This window comes from Carcharodon carcharias, chromosome 2 (genome assembly GCF_017639515.1).
Source record: "Carcharodon carcharias isolate sCarCar2 chromosome 2, sCarCar2.pri, whole genome shotgun sequence".
Lineage (NCBI taxonomy): Eukaryota > Metazoa > Chordata > Chondrichthyes > Lamniformes > Lamnidae > Carcharodon > Carcharodon carcharias.
In genome coordinates, this window is record NC_054468.1 from 230,960,957 (window position 1) to 230,985,287 (window position 24,331).

Genomic DNA, 24,331 nt, shown 5'->3' on the forward strand with positions numbered 1-24,331 from the left:
TGCGCCCATATTATCTCCAGGATGATATTTCAAAGTGGAAATTTTCTGTACTTTTCTTTGATTCTTTTGAATTTTCTCACTCTCCCATCGTACTATGATAATAGAGCCTGCAGAAGTCAAGGACAGATTCCAGCTTTAGCTCCCACTCTCAGTGCTTAATGGTATCTGATAACAAACAGCTGTTGACTGCCTGACAGTGAAACTGGGACCTTTCCCTGGGATTAAGCCAACTCCTGTACCACAGGATAGAATCTATCTGCTCTGCAAGAGGAAGAAATTTAAAATTATTGTGTGTTTGTGGGGCACATTTTTTCTACAAATAAATATGTAGATAGTGTGACTATTGTGATTATAATAAACAGAAAAACCATTCCATGACAGAGCAAAGTAAGTGGAGGATGAACAAGAAGCCAGAATTGGAGGAAAGAGCAAACTATACTTGACCTGGCAGCATTTTACTTTGCATCCAACCTAAACTGTACTTGGCCTGGGTTTCCATCGTGGGGCAATGCTGAGGGAATTTTAACCTGACCCTCAAATTCCAGTTGGGATCAACGTATGAATGGATCTTCAGTTGAAAGAAGCAGTGGATTCTGCTAGGATTCAGCCCTGTTTGCACTACAATGAGAAAATCTGGCAGGATGGAAAGCATCAGGGTAAGATTTTCCATCTACCCAGCCTGACAGCCTTTTGAAAGCTAAATACTTAATTAGGGAAAAGGACTTTATCCCAGATTGGATCAGTTACCTTTCATAGGAGGTCTATTTGGTCTATTTGGAGCCAAAGATGCGAGACATAGGAGGTTAGCCAAATTTGGGGACAACACTCTTTTCACCGTGATTATTTGTGAAGTATATCACAGAAGGTAGATGCTTCAGTCAATGATGTATGCCAGGTTTTGAAGTCCATGACAATGGATGAGCAAAAAGTTCTCAGGTAAATGCCAAGATTAAGGTTGCCAATTTAAATAAATGCCACAAGCCCTGGGCCCCTAAACATAGTGCAACATTGGCACTGAATCATTGGAAACATTAGCACATTGTCACGACTCACTGGGGATAGAGCACTGTAATATCTAGCCCCACTGTTGCCCGAGCCGCGACAAGTGTGAAAGATTTGACCAAACCATCAGATTACCCCAGCTCTACCTGTTTAATTTAGGTTAACAGAATACAAGCACCAGGTTTGTAAACTTACTAAGTAAATAACTGTTTATTGAACAAATTGTCTTTAACTAGTAGCAAAAGAAAGAAATATGAACTACTAACTTCTAACTCAATAACTTAAACTCTATCCTTTTAAAACTTCTATACACAAACACACACACACATAAGACACACAAAACATGGATTTTAAGGGTGAGATTAAACAGTTCAATAACACCAATCTGGAACACAGGATATGATGAGTTAATTTTGATTGATATCTACCAAATTTCTCGCAGTTTGTTGTTGATGACACAAGATGGTTTCCCAGCACTTTCAGCCTGCGGTTCACTGGTTGTAAAAGCTTACTTTTCAATGTCTCTACTGGTGATTTTTCCCCTTTTCCTCTTGACAAGGGTTTTCAGAGAAAGCAGGTTACAGAGATGTGAGGGATAGCCAGCTAGCTATTATGGCGGAATTGTTGGAATCTTGCAAACACAAGAGAGAGAGGTTTTAGTTCTTCCCTCTTTGTAGGCTAGGAGTTGTTCTGCCTGCACTGTTACCACACAAAACCCTGGTGACCTGGTCAGGAGCCAATTAAAATGCTGTTGGCAGGCGGTTCACCTTAGTCCAGAACCTCTTTCCGGAACCATCCTGTTCTCTTATAACACCCTAAATTCCAGGATAGCAACATTGTAGATATTCCTCATCCTGCTCCAGTGAACATGTCTTTCAACTGCAGCCATGGTACTTTTTTAAAAGCCACAGTCCAATATTAAAGCCACACTCTAAGAAGAATAAAAAGATATGTCCTTTACAACAGTCCAACAAAAATAAAAAGATACGTTCCCTACATGCCTCTGCTTTTAAAAGAAATGAAACGCCATTTCGATAATGCGTTTCATCATAAGGTGTGTGATACATGAACAACAAAACATGAGACTTACATTCATTCAGAGATAGTCACACTCCTTAGATTAACTACCTTAAATTTGGCCAGTGGAGAGGGACAGGAGGGTGTGACTATGAGTGAGGCAGGTAGAAGGATCCAGGAAGTAGCACTGCAGGAGCCTCAGCCCTTGCCCTTATCCAACAGGTTTGAGGTTCTTGTTCCCTGTGTGGACGGCAGCAGGGACGGTAGAGAGGATGAGCAAACTGACCATAGCACCATGGCGCAGGGAGCCATTCAAGTGGCAGTAGAAGAGAGAAATGTAGTTGTAATCAGGGATATTATCGTTAGGGGAATAGATACTGTCCTCTGTAGCCAGGATCGAGAGTCCCGAAGGCTGTGTTGCCTACCTGGTGCCAGGGTGAAGGATATCTCATCTGGGCTGCAGAGGGCCAATTAAGGCGCTGAGTGCTCCCTGTGCCTCAGGGAGATTTATTTAAGGTTCAAACATTTAAATAAATAATTGAAAATATTTTAAGACATGTCCCCTGATGTGACAGTGTCACATGAGCTATGACATGTGAAGGAAGATTAATTTATAAATTTATTTAATTTATAAACACTTCATGAAACCTCACCCCGCCCGTGGTGAGGTTCCATGAAAAATGCGAAGGTTGCCTGGGCTCTTCTCCTGCCGCCAACCTTAAAGTTGGATGGGCAGCTCATTTAATTGATTTAATTAGTTTTAAACAGGTCTTAATAGGCCTTTGACAGTTCGGTGGACGGTTGGCTGTGCGCCTGCCGAACTGAAAATCTTAAATGATGCGCGGTGATATTGGGACGCCCACCCAATGTCACCGCGCATCATTTTACATGTCAGCCAGCGGGCCCCGCCCCTGCTCGCTGAGCCAAAAATTCTCCCCCATGTCACAGCCACTTTTTACAGCACTTGCTGCCATATTCTGGTAACATATGAATAATTTTTCAATGTGTCAGTGATAAGTGTGAGTGAGGTAAGTGGATAGGGTGGCAGGGTAAGTAGGGTGGCAGGTCGGGGGTATAAATTGTATAGTTACGTAGGAGTTACACATGGTTTTTTCAGACTAACATTTCCTGGGTATCTATCCAAGTAAGTAAGTTGGAACCCTCTGAAATCTCTGATTCTAACTCAAGAGTTGGAGACTTTTTTCGGATGATCCCGGGAAACGGGAATTGTCCATCTGAAGTTGAAACTTCCTGGCCAATTTTCATGAGGTCCTAGTTTTGGGACTTCCGAGGGGTCCCATAGCACATCTTCCGGGCTATGTCCAGCCTCTGACCATCTGGAGACAGGGAGATCTTTGCCTATCTTTCAGTAATCACGCAGCAGGCTCCCTGTTTAAGTACTCTTCTAGATTTCTGCTGAAGTTTACCTTTTTATGATTTGGATCCTCTCCAGACCTTTAGGTTCAAAAACACTTGGCCCAGACCATAATTCAAGCATATCACAAACAGGGTTTTAGAAGAAGTTCAGAATAATATTCAGTGTAACAATTAAATTAAAGAAGTGTACAGTCAAAGTTGGTTTCATTAATTAGTGAAAAAACCCAATGTAGTAATTCCCCAGGATTCTTATACTGGGAAATTTAAATCCAATTATTTAAATAGAATTAAAAAGCTACTATCAGAAGTGACCCTGAGCAATGTGGTTGACTCTTAACTGCCCTTTGAAAAGGCTTAGCAAGCTACTCAACTGCATCTGAGAAGATGGGTCACAACTATTTCTCAGGGGAAATTAGGGATAGACAATAAATGTAAATCTTACATTTATTATATGCATTACCAGTGATGCCCACATCCTGAATAAGAATTCCAAAAAGAGTAACCATTACTAAATGATATTAAAAAAGGGACTTGCATTTATATATATTTCATGACCTCAGGACATGTCATAGCATTTCCCAGCCAGTGAAATACTTTGATGTGTGTTCATGGTTGAAATGTAGGATTGTGTATTCTCCATCTTCAAATTGACTGTAAAGTCCTTTAACCCAGGCATGAAGTATTTCCTCAACATTACACTGTTAGCCACCCAGCTCTTCAAACTGAACAAATTTTAAAAATCTGAAATGCTTTGGAATTTCAAGGGATAGTTTCATGTCTATACAGCTGGATAGCTTTTCTTGCACCTTGAGTTAAAATCCTAAAATCTTAAAGTAAAGAAGGATTCAGCCCATCATGCTTGTGCCAGCTCTAAGAAAGTTATCCAATTGGTCCCACTCCCCAGCTCTTTCTCCATACCCCTGCATTCCATATCACAACAACTTGCTGTATGAAAATAAATCCTCCTTCACTCCCCTCTGGTTCTCTGCCAATTATCTTAACTCTGTATGCTGTGGTTATTGCAACTCTTTCCAGTGGAAATAGTTTCTCCTTATTTATTCATCATAATTTTGAATACCTCTATTAACTTAGAATACCAGTCTTATTAGTTAAAAGAAGACACGAGAGTCTAATTTAATTTCAGTAGTTTTATTGAAAAATGCCTCTTTCATTTCAGAAATAAATAGGAAATTTAGGCTGTGAAATTCACAATCTGCAGTTACAGATATGAAGCAGCAATTCTATATCCATAGTCTTGCAAACAGATTCCAACTTCATTCTAGTTTCTGAAAACACTATATTCTGGTAAAAGTTCCATACTAAATATACATCACAGACATGCATTTCCACCACCCTTTGTAACAGATCTGCTGAGAACCAGCATATTTACTTTTAAAGTATTAAAGTCTTAATGTAAAAAGGTTTAAGCAGTGTTAAGTATTGTATCTGGTAGGTACAAGGTATTTTAAGCAGTATCCTTTTTAAGAGTGTGTTGCATCTAATTCTTGATTTAACCAGCTGATACACTTGTAAGATAAAGTAACATATTCCTAATAAGGTTATAACTGAAAATACAGATACGCTATATAATTGGAATGTAGTAGACAAGCTTGTCGTTTGTTAATTATAGCTATTTAAATAGCATTTGAAGTGTTAAATTGGGATAAAGTTGCAGAGTAACCATTGTGAATGGGTGGATACTGGGCGCGATTGGAAGGCGGCAGGAGACTGTCCATGGTGTGGATCGATGTGGAAAATGTTTTTTTTTGGGGGGAGGGGGTGGGTTTCTATTTTTAAAAAATCATTTAATAAAGAAAAATACATTTTTTTTGTGTGTTTTTTGATTGCATTGTAACTAAAGTGAACAGAGGCACAGTTAAAACCAATCTATGCAGGTTAAGACCAACAGAATAGGCGAGTTACTACGTAAAAGCATATACACAATGGAGGAAAGTGACAGATCGAGAGTACACAGGGGTTACGCTTGTGACAAGGATGTTTTTTTTGCAGCAGTCACTTATGCAGGAATCCTGGCTTTCAAACACTGTTAAGCAGGGAAGGGGCAGGGCCAGAACAAACATGATCATCATGGCTACGTCATGATAAGGAAAACTAATACTCCTTAGTATTTCTAGCAAAAATGTAAATGTATTGTGCACAGGCCTGGGGCGGCAGGGGTGGTGATCGTTGTGTGTCCCTGTACAATATTCTTATGCATCGCAATTGGAGGTCCTACTACTCCAATTCTCTAATGCGATATGATTGTTTCAGGGATGTGGAAAAGGAAGTGCTGCTGATTATGTATACAGCAAAGTTGAAGGTACCTTTTAAAAATGAGCATGATTATGCTGTGGCTAGAACCAGAAGAATTCTTTCCTCTTTGAGGATCAGGCTGCAGTCAGAGCCAAAGCCAAAACTGAGAAGTTGAACCATGGCAGGTTTACTGTTTAATTGCTCAACTGGGGCCAAATTAGGTGATCAAAAACACAGAGGCTTCTGCAGACGTGAATGTAGCAACAAAATACAGGTTGAAAGTCAGTTGATATGACTCCTCTCCACGCCCTCCCCCTGCCTTTTTTTTGGAACAATGATGGATATTCCTCATGATTGGACTCGGCTAAATCCAGGCGACTGAATTTCAGTTTCAATTTGGTCGATCTCTTCTTCCTCTTCCCTTTCTATGGGCACAACTTGGGTTTCTGGTCGGTAAGGTTGCGGCTCGTATCGTCCTGGTTGGAAATATGGGTCTGATGTAACAAAACTATAATCGACAACCTACCAATCCGCTGGTTTAGACATGTATTCAGCATGACAGATGCAAGTTAAATTCTTTTAACATATACATTCTATATATATTTGTATGCAGATTTTGATTTACATTCATCTGAAAAAGAGGCTATTGCTCATTCATACTATGTTCTAACAAAGCAGTAGGGAAGGGCAAAATTGTTATTTGTAAAAATGTCTTTTTCTTAAAGTAAAGAGAATTTTTTGGAACAAAATAAGCAATAATTGCACAAAAAGTATAATCAACACTATATTCTTAATGACTAGGCAGTTGAAATCATGCTGTGCAATATTAGTAAAGGGATGATTAATCTGATGTTGAACCTGATGTTTAAATGAATTTCATATCAATTTGTTAGCATGATAACTACTAATACTGGACGCTATGATTTGAACTGCCCATGGCTGCTAAAAATGACCCATTAAATTCAAATCAATAACATGAAGGAGAATCATTCAACAGTGATTACAGTTTTAAATAAAGACACAATAGCAAAATGGAAAGTACAGTCAAAAATGGGTGTCAGCAAATGTAGAGGTGCAAGAGAGAGGGGAAACAAAATGAGACCAATAGTGGGTGCACTTGCCGATATCTGAGGTTCAAATTCACGATTTAAACACTGCCAGGAGGGAGCCACGCTAGATGGGGATATGGGTCGGAGGTAGGACTGAAACTCCGACCAGGGTTTCCTCCAGTTGCAGCTCCCAACTGGGAATGCTCAGAATTTGTGGTGCTGTTCCTGGGTTACAAGTTTCCCTGCTGTTGGAATACCACAATAGCAAAGCCACATAGGATTCTTTCTGTTGATCATGCATGCAGCATTTGAGTGCACAAAACCTTTTTAGCCAAGCCAGATTTTGAAAGAAATAATTTATAGTGTGAAGCTCAAGAAGCCTGAAACAATTTTTTTTCCTAACCCCCACTCCTAGAAAAGGTTTGGAGTGAAATTGGTCTCTGCCAACAGCCCAAAATGGGGAATAGTGAATTGATAGCAAGTTTTACACGCTGCCCAATTTTCTTTTCCATTGGATAAGAAATTCATCCAGGGCGTAGAACAAGCTGCTGATTTACGATCGCCCATCTTACACCCAAGACTAGTTTTACCCCTTCTTTATATTTTTGTCATTGATTTTTGTTTGTTGTTCTAATACAGTTCCAGAAGGATGGTTACTGTCTAAAGCAGGTAGCAAGCAGCAGGCCCGAACGCAGAAGCCAGTTTAATAGATGTTACAGCTGGTGTGGGTTGTGATTCAGTTCAAACTTTTGAGGTGCTGCAATTAGTTATTTACAGAAACAATACGACAAAGTAAATTGAACATTCCAGGCTAAAAGTCTGTGTTTTTTGTTGCTGTAGTTTGTAAAATGGTGTATCTCCACAAGGTTAGTAGTAATTTAAACCTTGTTCGTGAGTGAAACTCTTTTTTTTTGCTTCACGATGAAACAACCTTAAAAGGACAGGCATCTCTGACGTCTGTTTCATCTATAGAAACTGCAAACTCTCTTAGTTTAGTAGGTGTGATTTTCTCTCTCCTTATGAAGAACTGATGGTCAACAGAGTTCGTTAAATCAACTCCTGGTGAATTTTCCAAAAAGGCTCATTTCTTATTAAGTTCGGGAACAAATATTTCAGAAACAGGGCTTTTCGGTTTTTTGTAAGCATCATGGGTAACCTAGTAAAATTTATCCGGAACCTGAAACAGGTTAAGAATGTTGTTAGTTTTGGGAAAAAATGCTATTTTTTTTCTCTTTTCTTCTGCAGTGGAGAATAAATGAGCTATTTCTATTCTGTTTTTATCTGTTCAGAACAAAAATCAAACACATATCACATCACAATATTTAGACAGTTAACAAATCTGGGAGCCCAGGTTTTTTGCCATCCTGGTTGGTGTTAACTTCCAGCCAGCCTTGTGACTTAACAGCCACTTTCAAAAAAAAAAGAAAAATGGCTGCCTTCAATCAACACCAATCGGGATGCAACGAAAGCTCACTAGAACTTTTGTCAATATTTTGATTGCATTTGTTATCTAAATCAATACATTTGAATCGCTGTTATTGACAACAGGTTAAAACATTGCAAATGTGGAAATGAGGTTTTGGTACTCTTGTTTAGCTAAAGTTACAAGATGAATTTGACCTCAAGGCCTTAAGTTACGCCTAAATGTTGACAGTCTTTTTAGTTAACTTAGCTTTTTTTTAAAACCAGACTGAGAATCTTAATTATACTTGTTAATTTGTTTTGAAAGTTTATTTTCATAAGATTGGCCGCAGCTGTAGTTGCAATAATTTTAAAGTCTCTGTTTAGGGATCAATCAGTAGCTGTAAAGATCTTCTATAATTACAATAAATAGTTCTCTTCTTTATTCTAGACCAGCTTTCTTTGTGGTTCAAATGGAGCTCAGTTCCAGCATCAGTTTGACCTGAAATATTGCAGTGCTGATGACATGGGAGGGCAAAGATCATGCATACATGGAGTTACTGGGGGACTGGAAGTCTTGTACATGGAGGGGAGGAATAGCCGTATATACAAAAACTTAGGGGGGGGGGGCGTGGAACGCCTGTACACACGGGGTTGGTGAGGGGAGGGGAAGCCTTGTACATAGGATTGCAGGGTGAAGGCAAGGCCTGCATATGGATTTGATGCACAATGGGGTTGGTGGATGAGGGGAAACTGGTGAGGGAGAGGCAGTGCTGCACATGCAGGGTTTTTAAGGATGGATTCATTTACAGCTGGTTATTTTAAATTCATTTTTAGGCTGTATAAACTTTACTAGTTAAATTGGCTCCTGATTTCCTAAAATTTGATGAAAATTGAAGATTTTGGGGATGAGCCAGTCAACTGCAAAAAAAATTGATCCCCATGAGAAATATATTTGCCCTTAACTGTGAAGGAGAATTAAGAGACAAGAACAGTGATGTGATTGGTGGGAAGTGTGATGCGATTGACAGGAAGTACATTTACAGGGTTGTTTTTATTATATGAAAAGATAAATAGATACTCATTGAGTCATGGGTCTCTGCTTGTAGCTACCAAGGGCTGTTGGTTGGATAATGAAGCGAAACACGGTCCATTCTAGTGATTTAATAGTTTACACGCTGAAAAAGGGAGATGATCTCATTTCTGCAAGCAATGTCTACTACATTTCGCTTCCAAGAAATATCTGAATAACCACTGAAATCCCATTGGAAAAAGAAAGTTCTTGATATTTCCACATATGGGATAGAGATTAAGGGGAATATCCTGCCTTACAGTAATGAGGGACAGGAAACTACGCTGATGGGTTAAAGATTGGTCTTAGACCCTCTGGGGTGTACAAACTAATGGACCAGATTTATGGAATACGCTGGATTCTTCTGAGCGGGATATACTTGTGGCTTCCTTTAAAGAACACTGCTATGAAACAAATGTTTAAGAGTTTAGCTGTAAGTTGCTTTAAAAAAAATACACTATTATTTAATCTTGTAATAATTTGAAAAACCTTTAATGTTTGGTTATTAAAATGTGCACCTCTTCAAGCAAATTTTTTTGAAAACGATTTATTCTTCGGTTGGGAAAGGTTGGGACAAGAGAAGCAGTGTGTCACTTTTATATGTGTCATACTAACATAATTTGTGTGCAATACTTTTGCACACAAACAAAATAAAATTGCCAAACATTCACTTTAGGAATAAAACGCTCCTTAAAAATGCCAACACTTTCTCTTGTCCTGTGCTGCCAGAAAGGGGCACCAAATTCATATCAAGTTTAGCAGGTCTTATGTTTGTTTAAACATGCAATACAGGTCAAATTGTTGTTGTACCACTCAGACATGATACCATCTTGTTCAGTGACAGGTGGCCCTTCACCTTCCTCAAAAGAAGAGAGATTTTGGAAAGCATTTATTTTTCATGAAAGCAATTCCCCTTTTAAAATGTTTTTAAAAATTAGTAGAGCCCCACTTGAGGCTAGATTTATAATTTATATATTTTCTGTAATATTGAAAGCCAAACAAGGCAGTTTAGTAATGAATTTTAAAAATATTAACTGTTAAAATATATATTTCTTTATGAGAAAAGAGTATGAAAATTGCATCGTGATCATGTTTCATTCCTGTTTTAGTTTCAGGAACTCAACATCACCATTAAAGCTTTAGTAATTTGGTATTGGTATTTCTTTCAACAGCCTGTCAGTGCTTTAAATAAATTGATCTAATTGGACCTGACTGTTAGAGCAAGTGACTTTCTTGCCAGAAAATAAATCAACATTTTTCTGACAGAGATAAAAGCAAAAAATCTGCGGATGCTGGAAATCCAAAACAAAAACAGAATTACCTGGAAAAACTCAGCAGGTCTGGCAGCAAAGGCGGAGAAGAAAAGAGTTGACGTTTCGAGTCCTCGTGACCCTTCGACAGAACAGTTCTGTCGAAGGGTCACGAGGACTCGAAACGTCAACTCTTTTCTTCTCCGCCGATGCTGCCAGACCTGCTGAGTTTTTCCAGGTAATTCTGGTTTTGTTTTTTTCTGACAGAGTCTGACTGTGTTGGTGTTTTCTCTCTCTCTCTCTCTCTCTCTCTCTGTACCTCATCATTAAGGTCACGAATACCGGTTGGATCTATCCCTATTGTTTCTTTATGTTGCATTGGTTCACATGACATCTGTTCATGTACCATTTTATCACACGACATCTAATCAACTGATGCTTATCTACAGTTTGCAGATACGATCCCTCCAAAACTCCAAGTTTTGTATCTTTGCATGTGGGTTCACATCAGCAACTGTTATGCACGAAGCTCCAAAAGCCACAGGCACGAACCCTAGGTGTGAACTACAAATGTGAAATGTAAGCTTTCCTCCTGGGTTGCAAGCAGCAATGCCTGAGAAATTAATCCTGGCAAGAAGCAATTAGGAAAGCAAATGGTACATTAGCCTTTACAAAGCAATTGGAGTATAAGAGTAAAGAGGTTTTACTGCAAGTGTACAAGCGCTTGATGAGACTATACCTGGTATTTTGTGAAGTTTTGTTACCTTTATCTAAGGAAGGATATACTTTCCTTAGATGGAGTGCAATAAATATTCACTGGATTGATTCCTGGGATGAAGGGATTGTGCCTTTAGGAGAAGTTGAATAGAATGGGTCCAGAGTTTACAAGAATGAGAAGTGGTCCAACAGAAACTATAGGGCTGAATTTTAAGGGGGGGGGGGGGGGGGGGGGGGGGGGACATACTGTTCACCACTCCCGCACCCACTCTCTCAAGCCCCACCAGGACGAAATGTCAGTCCCAAACTGACTGACATTAAATATGGCCGTCCCGCAGCCATAATGCACGCCAGGTGGCCTGAAGAAGGTGAAGGTCGGATTTCCACCCCTTAGTGGAAATCAGTCTCGCCCTCGAGAGCTGCCAGCCAATCTGATTGGCCGGCAGCTCTATACGTCCCAGCAGTACCAGAACTCAAGAATGGGGATTTCATGTAGGCCCCCGGATGAAGAAGGCATGGCCACCGGAGTGAGGTAAGCCCAGGGCTGGAATGAAGAATCAGGGAGCCTATGGAGTGGGGTGTGAGAGGTTGGCGGGGGCAGATTTCGGTGACTAGACTGGAAATGACAAGGGGTGGTGGGTAAAATCTTGGAGGGGGTGCCCCCAATATACACAAGGCACCCCCCGAAGGATGTAGCCTGCCGCGCGCCTCCCCGCCCCCCCCCCAACTTATCTTTTAACCGGTTGGGATAAAAATGGCCTTCCCACTCCTGTCTGCCTGCATTATGGCATGGGCAGCGTAACATTCAGGTCAACTGGCTTGTTAACAAGCTCAATTGCCCGTTAATTATTTTTATGAAAATGGCAGGCTGATGTTGGTGCCCACCCCCACTACCATTTTACGGGGAATGGGTTGGGGCAGGTGGGAAGGCAATGAGCTCGCCATCCATCATATTTTATGTGCCTACCTGCTGAAAACATGCCTGGTCAGGGGACCCCTAAAACTTTTAAGGGGCTTAACAGTTTAGATGCTGAGAAAGCGTTTCCCCAGGCAGGGAGGCTAGCACTGGGAATCAGAATCTTCGAATAAAGTGTCCATTTCCAGCCTCAGTCCATTTAGGACTGAGTTGAGGAGAAATTATTTCACTCCAAGTATTGTGATTCTTCAATTTTCCATCCCAGAGAGTTAGGGATGGTTCAATCACTAGGCATATATAAGTTAGAGGTTGACAGATTTTTGGATACTAATCTAATCAAAGATATAAGGATAGTGAAGGAAGATGGAATTGAGTTAGATGATCAACCAAAATCTTATTGAATGGTTAGAGAAGGCTCAAGGGCCTACTATATCTCCTATTTCTTATGCTTCTAGGTTTTCATAACACTGATTTCAGTTTTCAACTGAGCAAATTGTTAAAATCATTCAGCAATTTGGGTCATCAAACCTGTGCTGACTCTTTTTAAGAGATATTCAATTTTCCCCGTCATCCTGCAGATTATATGTCTTTTGAAGAATTTTTATTTATTCGTTCATGAGATGTGGGCATCACTGGCCAGGACAGCATTTATTACCCATCCTGAGTTGCTCTAGTTCAGAAGGCATTTAAGAGTCAACTAAATTGCTGTGGGTCTGGAGTCACATGTAGACTAGACCAGGTAAGGACAGAAGATTTCCTTCCCCAAAGGACATTAGTGAACCAGTTGAGTTTTTACAATAATCGGCAATGGTTTCATGGTCATCATTAGACTTAATTCCAGATTTTTATTGAATTCAAATTTCACCGTCTGCTATGGTGGGATTCGAACCCGAGTCCCCAGAGCATTACCCTGGGTCTCTGGAATACTGGTCTAGTGACAATACCTCCAGTTGAACATGAACATACAAACAAGGAGAAGGTATAGGCCATTTAGCCCCTCGAGTCTGCTTCGCCATTTAATAAGATCATGGCTGATCTGATAATAACCCAAAATCTGCATCCCATCTACTTTTGCTTACCAAGCATCTATCCATCTCTGCCTTAAAAATATTCAAAGACTGCTTCCACCACCTTTTGAGGAAGAGAGTTCCAAAGTCTCATGACCCTCTGAGTGCAAAAATTTCACCTCATCTCTGTTTTAAACGGGCAACCCCATATTTTCAAACAGTGACCCCTAGTTCTAGACTGTCCCACAAGAGGAAACAGCCTCTCCACATCCACCCTGTCAAGACCCCTCAGGATCTAATATGTTTCAATCAAGTCGCCTCTTACTCTTCTAAACTCCAGTGGATACAAGCCTAATCTGTCCAACCTTTCCTCATAAGCCAACCCACCCATTCCAGATATTAGTCTGGTAAACCTTCTCTGAACTGCTTCCAACAGATTTACATCCTTCCTTAAATAAGGTGACCAATATTATACACAGTACTTCAAATGTGGTCTCACTAATGCCCTGTACAACTGAAGCATAACCTCCCTACTTTAGTATTCAGTTCCCCTCACAATAACAAATAACATTCTATTAACTTTCCTAATTACTTGCTGTATTTGCATACTAGCTTTTTGTGATTCACTAATTAGGACACTCAGATCCCTCTGCATCTCAGAGCTCTGCAATCTCTCACTATTTAAATAATATGCTTCTCTTTTATTCTTCCTGCCAAAATGGACAATTTCACATTTTCCTACATTAAACTCCATCTGCCAGATCTTTGCCCACTCATTTAACCTGTCTATATTTGTTTGTAGCTTCCTTATGTCCTCTTCACAACTTACTTTCCTACCTATCATTGTGTCATCAGCAAATTTGGCAACCATCCCTTCATCCAAGTCATTTATATAAATTGTAAACAGTTGAGGTCCAGCACTGATCCCTGTGGCATGCCATTCATTACATCTTGCCAACCTGAAAAAGACCCATTTATGCCTACTCTCTGCTCTCTCCATGCCAATATGTTACCCCCTATACCATGAGCTTTTATTTTCTGCAATAAACTTTGATGTGGCACTTTATCAAATACCTTCTGGAAATCTAAGTACAGTACATTCACCAGTTCCCCTTTATCCACAGCACATGTTGCTTCCTCAAACAACTCCAGTAAGTTGGTTAAACACAATTTCACTTTTACAAAACCATGTTGACATTGCCTGATGACCTTGAGCTTATCCAAGAGTCCTGCTATAACTTCTTTAATAATAGCTTCTAACATTTTCCCTGTAACAGATGTTAAGCTAACTGGCCTGTAGTTTACTGTTTTCTGCTTTCCTCCCTTTTTGAATAATGGAGTTACATTTGCTATCTTCCAATCTAATGGGATCTTCCCCAAACCTACGACCAGAAACTTACTTGTGTCGGGCGGGTAGGGCAGGGGCGGAGCCAATTAAGGCCCACCCAGCGGACGCATGGCCAGAAGCGCTCAGTGCTACCTGTGCATGCAGGGGGAGGAGGGAGAGTCATATGCGCGCAAAAAAGCACAGAAATCTCCCTGAGGCATAGAGCTATGACAGTGTCACATGAGTTGGGACATGTTTGCCAATTTAGCAAAATTTATTTATTGATTTTATTAAACCTTCAGGAAACCTCATCCCGCCCGTGATGAGGTTTCCTGAAAACTGTGAAGGCTGCTTGGGCTCTTCGCCTGCCCGCCACCTTAAGGTTAGATGGGCAGCCCTGTTGCCTTTGACATTTCAACGGGTGTGCAGCTGCCACTGGCGCGTGCCCACCGAACGAAATATCTAAATGACGCGCGATGATGTCAGGATGCACGCCCGACGTCATCACGCGTCATTTTGCGAGTCAGTGTGTCGGGCCCACCCCCACCTGCCGACAGCAATATTCAGGCCCAGAGAGTTTTGGAAAATTAAAACCAATGCATCAACTATCTCACCAAGCACTTCTTTTAAGACCCGAGGGTGAAGCCCATCAGGACCTGGGCTCTCATCAGCCTGTAGCTCCAACAATTTACTCAGTATGACTTCTCTGGTGACTAATTTTCCTGACTTCCTTCCCCACCTCCATTTCCTTTATTTATGGGATGTTACTTGTATCCTCTATAGTCAAAACTGATGCAAAATACTTAATCAATTCATCTGCCATTTTCTTGTTTTCATTATCAATTTTCCAGGCTCACTTTCTATAGGACCAACGCTCACTTTGTTAACTCTTTTTTAAAAATATTTATAAAAACTCTTACTATCTGTTTTTATATTTCTGGCCAGCTTTCTCTCATACGCTAATTTTTCCCTCCTTATTAGTCTTTTAGTCATTCTTTGCTGTTCCAAATACTGTCTAATCTTCTGGCCTTCCACCTAGCTTTGCACAATTATATGTTTTTTCTTTAAGTTTGATACTATCTTTAACCTTCCTAGTCAACCACAGATGGTATGTCCATCCCTCGGGCCTTTTCTTACTTGTTGGAATGTATCTATTTTGTGCATTCTGAAATACCTCCTTAAATATTAGCCACTGCATCTTTGTTGACTTATCCCTTAACCTAATTTTTCCAATTCACTTTTGCCATCTCAGCTTTCATGCCCTCATGGTTGTCCCTTTTTAAGTTTAAAAACTTAGTTTCAGACCCACTCCTCTCTACCTCAAACTGAATGTAAAGTTCAATCATGTTATGGCTGCTGCCACCTAGGGGCACCTTCACTATGAGATCATTAATTGCTCTGATCTCATCGCACAATACCAGGTCTAGTATAGCCTACCCTCTGGTTGGCTCCAAAACATGCTGTTCCAAGAAACCATCCTGAAAACATTCAATGTACTCCTCATCTAGGCTATCTTTGCCCATCTGATTTTTCCAGTGTATATGTAAATTAAAATCCCCCATGATTATCGCCATGCCTTTCTGACAAGCTCTGATTATTTCCTCCTTTATGCTCAACCCTACCATTTGGTTACTGTTAGGGGGCATGTAAACAATTCCCACAAGTGAATTCTTGCTTCTACCATTTTTCATCTCTACCCAAACCATTTCCACATCCTGATTTCCTGAATTTAGATCATCCCTCTCTTTTGTATTCCAGAGGCCCAGGCTAATTCTCTGGGGACATGTCTTCAAATCATACCATGGCAGCTAGTCGAATTTAAATTCAATTAATACATCTGGAACATAAAGCTAGTCTCAGTAATGGTGAAATAAAAACAGAAAATGCTGGAAAATCACAGCAGGCTTGGCAGCACATGTGGAGAGAGAAACAGGGTCAATGTTTCAAGTCCGTATTACTCTTCTTCAGTCATACAGACTTGAAATGTTAACCCTGTTTCTCTCACCACATGTGCTGCCAGATCTGCTGAGTTTTTCCAGCATTTTCTGTTTTTATTTCAGATTTGCTGCATCTGCAGCATTTTACTTTTATCTCAGTAATGGTGACCATGGAAACTATCGTTGATTGTTGTGAAAGCCTGCCTGGTTCATTAATGTACTAAAGGGAAGGAAATCTACCATCCTTACCCAGACTGGCCTACATATGACAGCAATGTGCTTGACTCTTAAATGCCCTTTGAAGTGCCCCACGAAGCCACTTAATTCAAGGGAAATTGGGGATGGGCAGCAAATGCTAGCTTTGCCAGTGACACCCAAGTCCCATGAAAGAATAAAATAAAATCTTAAATCTGTGCTCTGTGATGACTGACCCTCCCACCACTGGAAACAGTTTTTTTTCATTTACTCAAAAAACTACATAATTTTTAACACCTCTATTGAATCTCTCAGAGGACAATTACAGTTTCTCTAGTCTCTCCACATAACTAAAGTTGGTGATCCCTGGTACCATTCTAGTAAATCTCCTCTGCATGCCTTCCAAAGCTTTGACATCCTTTCTAAAGTGCAGTGCCCAAAGTTGGATGCAGTACTCCAACTGAGGCCTAACTAGTGATTTATATAGGTTCAGGATTTGTTGCCAAGTAAAATCACAATCTAGTGGTACAGAGTTGTGGGTCACTATAGCAATAAACAGAAATCACCTGCATCACTATTTATTTCTCAAAAGATACACTTACAGCTTGCATGATGTTAAAGTTTTTTTTTGTATTCTTTCATGGGATGTTGGCGTCCTTGGCTAGGCCAGCATTTATTGCCCATCTCTAATTGCCCTTCAGAAGATGATGGTGAGCTGCCTTCTTAAACCGCTACAGTCCATGTGGTGTAGGTACACCCACAGTGCTGTTAGGGAGGGAGTTCCAGGATTTTGACCCAGTGACAGTGAAGGGCATTAGCCACAAGGTTATAGGAACTTTGGCTGGGACTGAGCTGCTGGGTCATGTAGTTTTACCTTCTCCCCACCCCTCAACAGACACAATCAAACTCAATTTCTATTTAGATCAGTGTTGTTCAATGTATTAGCCACTGGCCACATGTGACTAATTAGGAATCCAGATGTAGCTAACTGCATTTCTGATTATGAAATAAAAAAAAGTAATAGACATAGCTGTTTTTTATGTGATCTCCATATGATGTATGCATGTTAAATTTTTGTGCACGTATTTGTAAAATGGTAAGATGAAAAGCAGAGTGTATATTCTTTGATCATTTTGATTGCTTTATTTCCATGGTTACTGAATAGTGAAAATGTGCACGTGCAGTACATTTACCTCCATTGTGTTAGTGTGTCTGTAACCTGGTCCACTAAATTAATGAATGTGGAATATAGCCATATTTGCAGCTAGTCAGCATTTTATATTGGACAATACTGATTTAGGGCACTCAGGCTAAACATTTTCCTCTATTTCATCTAAGAGGAATTCTTGTAATCTACAGGAAAATTCATCTTCCATTCATAGAATCTTACAGCACGTAAGCAGAGAATTTGGCCCATTGTACCTGTGCCATCAAATAGAAATAAATATCCTTGATCTGATAGCCATTACAGAGACATGGCTGCAAGATGACAAAGACTGGGATCTAAATATTCAAGGATGCTTGACACTTCGAAAGAACAGGAAACTCAGAAAAGTTGGCAAGTTAGCTCTGTTAATTAAGGATGACATTAGTACAATAAAGAGAGATGACCTTATTACTAAAGATCAAGACATAGAATCAGTTTCGGTAGAGATAAGAAATCGCAAAGGGAAGAAGTCACTTAGGGGGCCTGTAAACTACTTCCACAACAGTACCAATTCTGTAGGACAGGGTATACAGGAAGAAATAATGGAGGCTTGTGAGAAAGGACCGCGATTATCATGGATGATTTTAATCTACATATAGATTGGATGAATCAGATTGACAAAGGTAGCCTGGAAGATTAATTTATAGTGTTCTTGGGACAGTTTCTTGGAGCAGCACATTCTAGAGCCAACCAGAGAGCAGATTATTCTAGACTTGATAATGTGTAATGAGACAGGATAAATTCATGTTAAAGGTGCCTGTAGGTAACATTGACCATAGCATGATTGAATTGCACATTCAGTTTGAGGGAGTGATGTGTGGGTCTCAGTCTGCTGTTTTAAACTTAGAGGCAATTATAAGGGTATGAAGACAGCTGGCTAAAGTGAACTGGGAAATTAGATTATGGAATAGGTTAGTAGAGATGCAGTGGAAGACATTTAAGGGGATATTTCATTATACTCAGCAACAATATATTCCAGTGAAAAAGACCCTAGGAGAAGGATGCACTAAGTGACTAACTTAGGAAGTTTAAAATAGTATCAAATTGAAAGAATAAAGGGGTTGTCATGTGAGGAATGCTTAGTCAAGTTGAGCCTGTATCCATTGGAGTTTAGAAGAATGAGAAGTGATCTTATTGAAACATATTAGATCCCAATGGGAATTGACAGTGTGGATGCTGAAAGAACTAGGGATGGAGTTCAAAAATAACAGGTCTCCCATTTAAGATGGAGATGACGAGAATTTTTTTTCTGTCAGAGGGTCATTAGTCTGTGGAATTTGCTTCCCCAGAAAGCAGTGGAGGCTGGGCCATTGAATATTTTTAAGGTTGAGTTGGACAGATTCTTGATTGACAAGTGAGTCAAAGGGTATAGAGGGTATACAGGAAAGTAGAGGCCACAATCAGATCAACTATGATCTTATCAAATAGTGGAGGAAGCTCAAGGGGCTGAATAGCCTACTCCTGTTCGATTCATATATTTGTATGCCATTCCTGGACATTCCCAGACAGCTGAGAGATTTGGCAACCTCCTTGTGGCCCTCACTCTTTTTTCATACTGACCCTTCCTCTCCTCTTTCTGTTGGTCTTTCCACTCAGCCCCTGATACCATGTGGATTGACACTGCATTCACTCTGTCACTGCATCCATAGCCTCTTCCACAGATCTAGGTGGCAAACAGCACAAATTGGCTGCACATCACATCAAATCACTTGCTGTACTGATTGCCCTTCTACCAAGAATTGTCATTTTTTATTAGGTTCTCCAAGCGCCAGGCCTATCCCAGGTTACATTTCAGCACAACCATGTGGTAACCTATGATATTGCTTAGTTACTTACTGGTTTAGTCACCTGTTTAAATTCAGATTTATATAAACAGCCACTGGAGCATTTAGCAAATGTTCCAGCCACTTCATCAGTTTAAAGTAAAACAAAGTCATAGCTTTATAAATCTTTGCAATGGATGCTTCTTTTGTTCTCCTTCATCTTACGGCTTGGGTGCAATTAGGTATCATGCATTGCAAAGTACAGGACAGAATGGTCGACCGATCATTCTCCAGTTTACCATGATGTAAACTCTTTAATTGCCTATTGAGTGGTTAGTTTACAAACTATGTAAGAAGCTTATTAGTTTTTAGTGCCTCAGTTTAATTTATGTTAAATAATCGTGTTAAAAAAATATACATTAATAGGAATTTTTTTAAAGATTGTTTATAGAATAGTTATAAAAGCAGTTAAAGAAGGGGATAACTTCACCCAAATCAGCAGGGGTTTAAGTGTTTAAAACAAATTGCCTGATGTCAATCACTTACCGATTTCAAAAATAATATATTAAAACTCAGCAGATTGCTGAACTAATTCCGAAGATCACAACCTACCTGGATATCCATTGTAAGGAATGCCTGCACACATTGAGGAATCACAGTAACCTGGAGGGCCAGCAGGACCACGGGACCCATAACGTCCTGGACGACCTGGTGGTCCGAGGGGTCCCATTGGACCTGGAGGACCTGTTGGACCAGTTATTGATTGTCCTTGTGGGCCTATTTAAAAAGACAGAGAGATTAGAACAGATCCAGCAGAGACTTATTGCTCATTTCTCTATTTTTTTTTCCACTTGCCTCCTGAAGGTGCTGGGGTACAGTTCTGGTTGTGCTTGCAGCCCTCGTGTACCCTCTGCTCTTGCTACACTCCCCTTCACCCTCCCCAGAGTGATCATTCTTTGTATATTAGCCTGGACAATAAGCTGAATTACCGTTTTTGAATTGGGACCCTGATCTGGGACCATTTCCAATTCCCAACCCTACAGTGCATTAACGCCTGATACCCAATACAATTTTCAAAAAGGTCAACTAGTGGCCAGGTGGTGTGTTCGCCATCCATTAAGAATTGAAGGTGGGTGAGGGGGTTGCGCCCCAAGCTGGAAGGCCAGAAAGAGGCCCTCTAGCACTGAAAGATCGGCAGCCTGACCTTCAGAGGCTGGTGCTACTAATGTAGGAATGAGAAAGAAAGGGTTTGCAAGGTTAAGGCGCTCTGTGAAGAATCAAAAATTTTAAAATAAAAAGTGGCCACGCCTGCCAGTGGGAGCAGTAGGTTCATGACTAATCCTTCTTGACACACAAAACAAAATCTCCCCACAACTGCCGTGCACATCTTACACATAAACATGCAGGCATGAATATACACAGCCACAAACAGGCCGGGATTTTCCAGCCCCGTTGCAGATGGGACCCGCTGTGGTTGAGGCGGCACCTCAGCCAGAGGTCCATTGACCTGCGGCAGAACCAGAAGATCCCGGCGGCTGCCGGGTGCGGAAAATCCCGCCCATGAATGTGTGGGTGTGGCAGATACACATGAATGTGCACACACACAAACAGGCATTGCTGTTCAGTTTAAATGGGTAACTCATTCTCTAAAACAGAAGTGTAATATATCAATAGAAGAATAATTATTCACCTACAGATCGAGACTGACTGTGTGATGCCCTGCACCTAACCGATAATTTATCTTTGCATCAATAAATAGAAGTATGGGGCAGAATCTTCTGGTCGGCGTTTGGGGGTGGGCCCCACACACCGACGTATAAAATGACACACGGTGATGTCGGGTGTGCATCCCAACATCACCGTGCGTCATTCTGATCTTCCATTCGAAAGGCGTGCGCCAGAGTCGGTTGTACGCATGCCCAACTGTCAATGACCTTTTAAGGCCATTAGTAACCTAATTAAAGCAATTGTCAGGGCTGCGTGACCAACCTTACGGTTGGCAGGCAGTCGAAGAGCCCAGATGGCCAGTCGAAGAGCCCAGGCGGCCAGACGAAGAGCCCAAGCGGCCAGACGAAGAGCCCAAGCGGCCAGACGAAGAGCCCAAGCGGCCAGACGAAGAGCCCAAGCGGCCAGACGAAGAGCCCAAGCGGCCAGACGAAGAGCCCAAGCGGCCAGACGAAGAGCCCAAGCGGCCAAACGAAGAGCCCAAGCGGCCAGACAAAGAGCCCAAGCGGCCAGACAAAGAGCCCAAGCGGCCAGACAAAGAGCCCAAGCGGCCAGACAAAGAGCCCAAGCGGCCAGACAAAGAGCCCAAGCGGCCAGACAAAGAGCCCAAGCGGCCAGACAAAGAGCCCAAGCGGCCAGACAAAGAGCCCAAGCGGCCAGACAAAGAGCCCAAGCGGCCAGACAAAGAGCCCAAGCGGCCAGACAAAGAGCCCAAGCGGCCAGACAAAGAGCCCAAGCGGCCAGACAAAGAGCCCAAGCGGCCAGACAAAGAGCCCAAGCGGCCAGACAAAGAGCCCAAGCGGCCAGACAAAGAGCCCAAGCGGCCAGACAAAGAGCCCAAGCGGCCAGACAAAGAGCCCAAGCGGCCAGACAAAGAGCCCAAGCGGCCAGACAAAGAGCCCAAGCGGCCAGACAAAGAGCCCAAGCGGCCAGACAAAGAGCCCAAGCGGCCAGACAAAGAGCCCAAGCGGCCAGACAAAGAGCCCAAGCGGCCAGACAAAGAGCCCAAGCGGCCAGACAAAGAGCCCAAGCGGCCAGACAAAGAGCCCAAGCGGCCAGACAAAGAGCCCAAGCGGCCAGACAAAGAGCCCAAGCGGCCAGACAAAGAGCCCAAGCGGCCAGACAAAGAGCCCAAGCGGCCAGACAAAGAGCCCAAGCGGCCAGACAAAGAGCCCAAGCGGCCAGACAAAGAGCCCAAGCGGCCAGACAAAGAGCCCAAGCGGCCAGACAAAGAGCCCAAGCGGCCAGACAAAGAGCCCAAGCGGCCAGACAAAGAGCCCAAGCGGCCAGACAAAGAGCCCAAGCGGCCAGACAAAGAGCCCAAGCGGCCAGACAAAGAGCCCAAGCGGCCAGACAAAGAGCCCAAGCGGCCAGACAAAGAGCCCAAGCGGCCAGACAAAGAGCCCAAGCGGCCAGACAAAGAGCCCAAGCGGCCAGACAAAGAGCCCAAGCGGCCAGACAAAGAGCCCAAGCGGCCAGACAAAGAGCCCAAGCGGCCAGACAAAGAGCCCAAGCGGCCAGACAAAGAGCCCAAGCGGCCAGACAAAGAGCCCAAGCGGCCAGACAAAGAGCCCAAGCGGCCAGACAAAGAGCCCAAGCGGCCAGACAAAGAGCCCAAGCGGCCAGACAAAGAGCCCAAGCGGCCAGACAAAGAGCCCAAGCGGCCAGACAAAGAGCCCAAGCGGCCAGACAAAGAGCCCAAGCGGCCAGACAAAGAGCCCAAGCGGCCAGACAAAGAGCCCAAGCGGCCAGACAAAGAGCCCAAGCGGCCAGACAAAGAGCCCAAGCGGCCAGACAAAGAGCCCAAGCGGCCAGACAAAGAGCCCAAGCGGCCAGACAAAGAGCCCAAGCGGCCAGACAAAGAGCCCAAGCGGCCAGACAAAGAGCCCAAGCGGCCAGACAAAGAGCCCAAGCGGCCAGACAAAGAGCCCAAGCGGCCAGACAAAGAGCCCAAGCGGCCAGACAAAGAGCCCAAGCGGCCAGACAAAGAGCCCAAGCGGCCAGACAAAGAGCCCAAGCGGCCAGACAAAGAGCCCAAGCGGCCAGACAAAGAGCCCAAGCGGCCAGACAAAGAGCCCAAGCGGCCAGTCGAAGAGCCCAAGCGGCCAGTCGAAGAACCCAGGCGGCCAGTCGAAGAGCCCAAGCGGCCAGTCGAAGAGCCCAAGCGGCCAGTCGAAGAGCCCAAGCGGCCAGTCGAAGAGCCCAGGCGGCCAGTCGAAGAGCCCAGGCGGCCAGTCGAAGAGCCCAGGCGGCCAGTCGAAGAGCCCAGGCGGCCAGTCGAAGAGCCCAGGCGGCCAGTCGAAGAGCCCAGGCGGCCAGTCGAAGAGCCCAGGCGGCCAGTCGAAGAGCCCAGGCGGCCAGTCGAAGAGCCCAGGCGGCCAGTCGAAGAGCCCAGGCGGCCAGTCGAAGAGCCCAGGCGGCCAGTCGAAGAGCCCAGGCGGCCAGTCGAAGAGCCCAGGCGGCCAGTCGAAGAGCCCAGGCGGCCAGTCGAAGAGCCCAGGCGGCCAGTCGAAGAGCCCAGGCGGCCAGTCGAAGAGCCCAGGCGGCCAGTCGAAGAGCCCAGGCGGCCAGTCGAAGAGCCCAGGCGGCCAGTCGAAGAGCCCAGGCGGCCAGTCGAAGAGCCCAGGCGGCCAGTCGAAGAGCCCAGGCGGCCAGTCGAAGAGCCCAGGTGGCCTTCCCATTTCTCATGAAACCTCACCCACAGGCAGGATGAGGTTTCATGAAGGGTTTATAACGTAAATAAAATTTTTTATTAAAATTCATAAACATGTCCCAGCTCATGTGACACTGTCATATGAGGGGACCTGTCTGAATAATTTAATTCTTAAAATTTTTTTAACATCTTTTGCACTTAACTTAATCCCCCTGAGGCACGGAGCTGCCTTAGGGAGATTTCTGCACTCTTTTACGTGCATTCGTGAAAGAGCGCAGGCCCCGACTCTCCCTCCTCCCCCCGCCCGCACAAGGTAGCGTTGAGCACTTCCGGGTGCACGTCACGCTGGGTGGGCCTTAATTGGCCCACCCATATAAAATGACAGCATGCAGCCGGCGATCAGCTCTGTGCCTGCTCCCGACTGGTCCACCGGACGAGGAGATAATTCTCCCCATGGAGTTCT

General features: G+C 43.0%; 1 protein-coding gene across 2 annotated transcripts in view; it reads right to left on the reverse strand.

Annotated features, from left to right (window-relative positions):
• Positions 1 to 4,529: 4,529 nt before the first annotated feature.
• LOC121289991 (collagen alpha-1(XII) chain-like) overlaps positions 4,530 to 24,331 on the reverse strand; it is a 278,622-nt gene continuing 258,820 nt past the window's right edge. For both annotated transcript variants that reach the window (XM_041210101.1, XM_041210090.1), the window contains 2 exons: positions 20,103 to 20,267; positions 4,530 to 6,125 (listed from right to left, as the gene is read on the reverse strand). In XM_041210101.1, the coding sequence (XP_041066035.1) occupies positions 5,998 to 6,125; positions 20,103 to 20,267 (293 nt within the window). In that variant the 3' untranslated portion in view covers positions 4,530 to 5,997. The remainder of the gene's footprint in view (positions 6,126 to 20,102; positions 20,268 to 24,331) is intronic.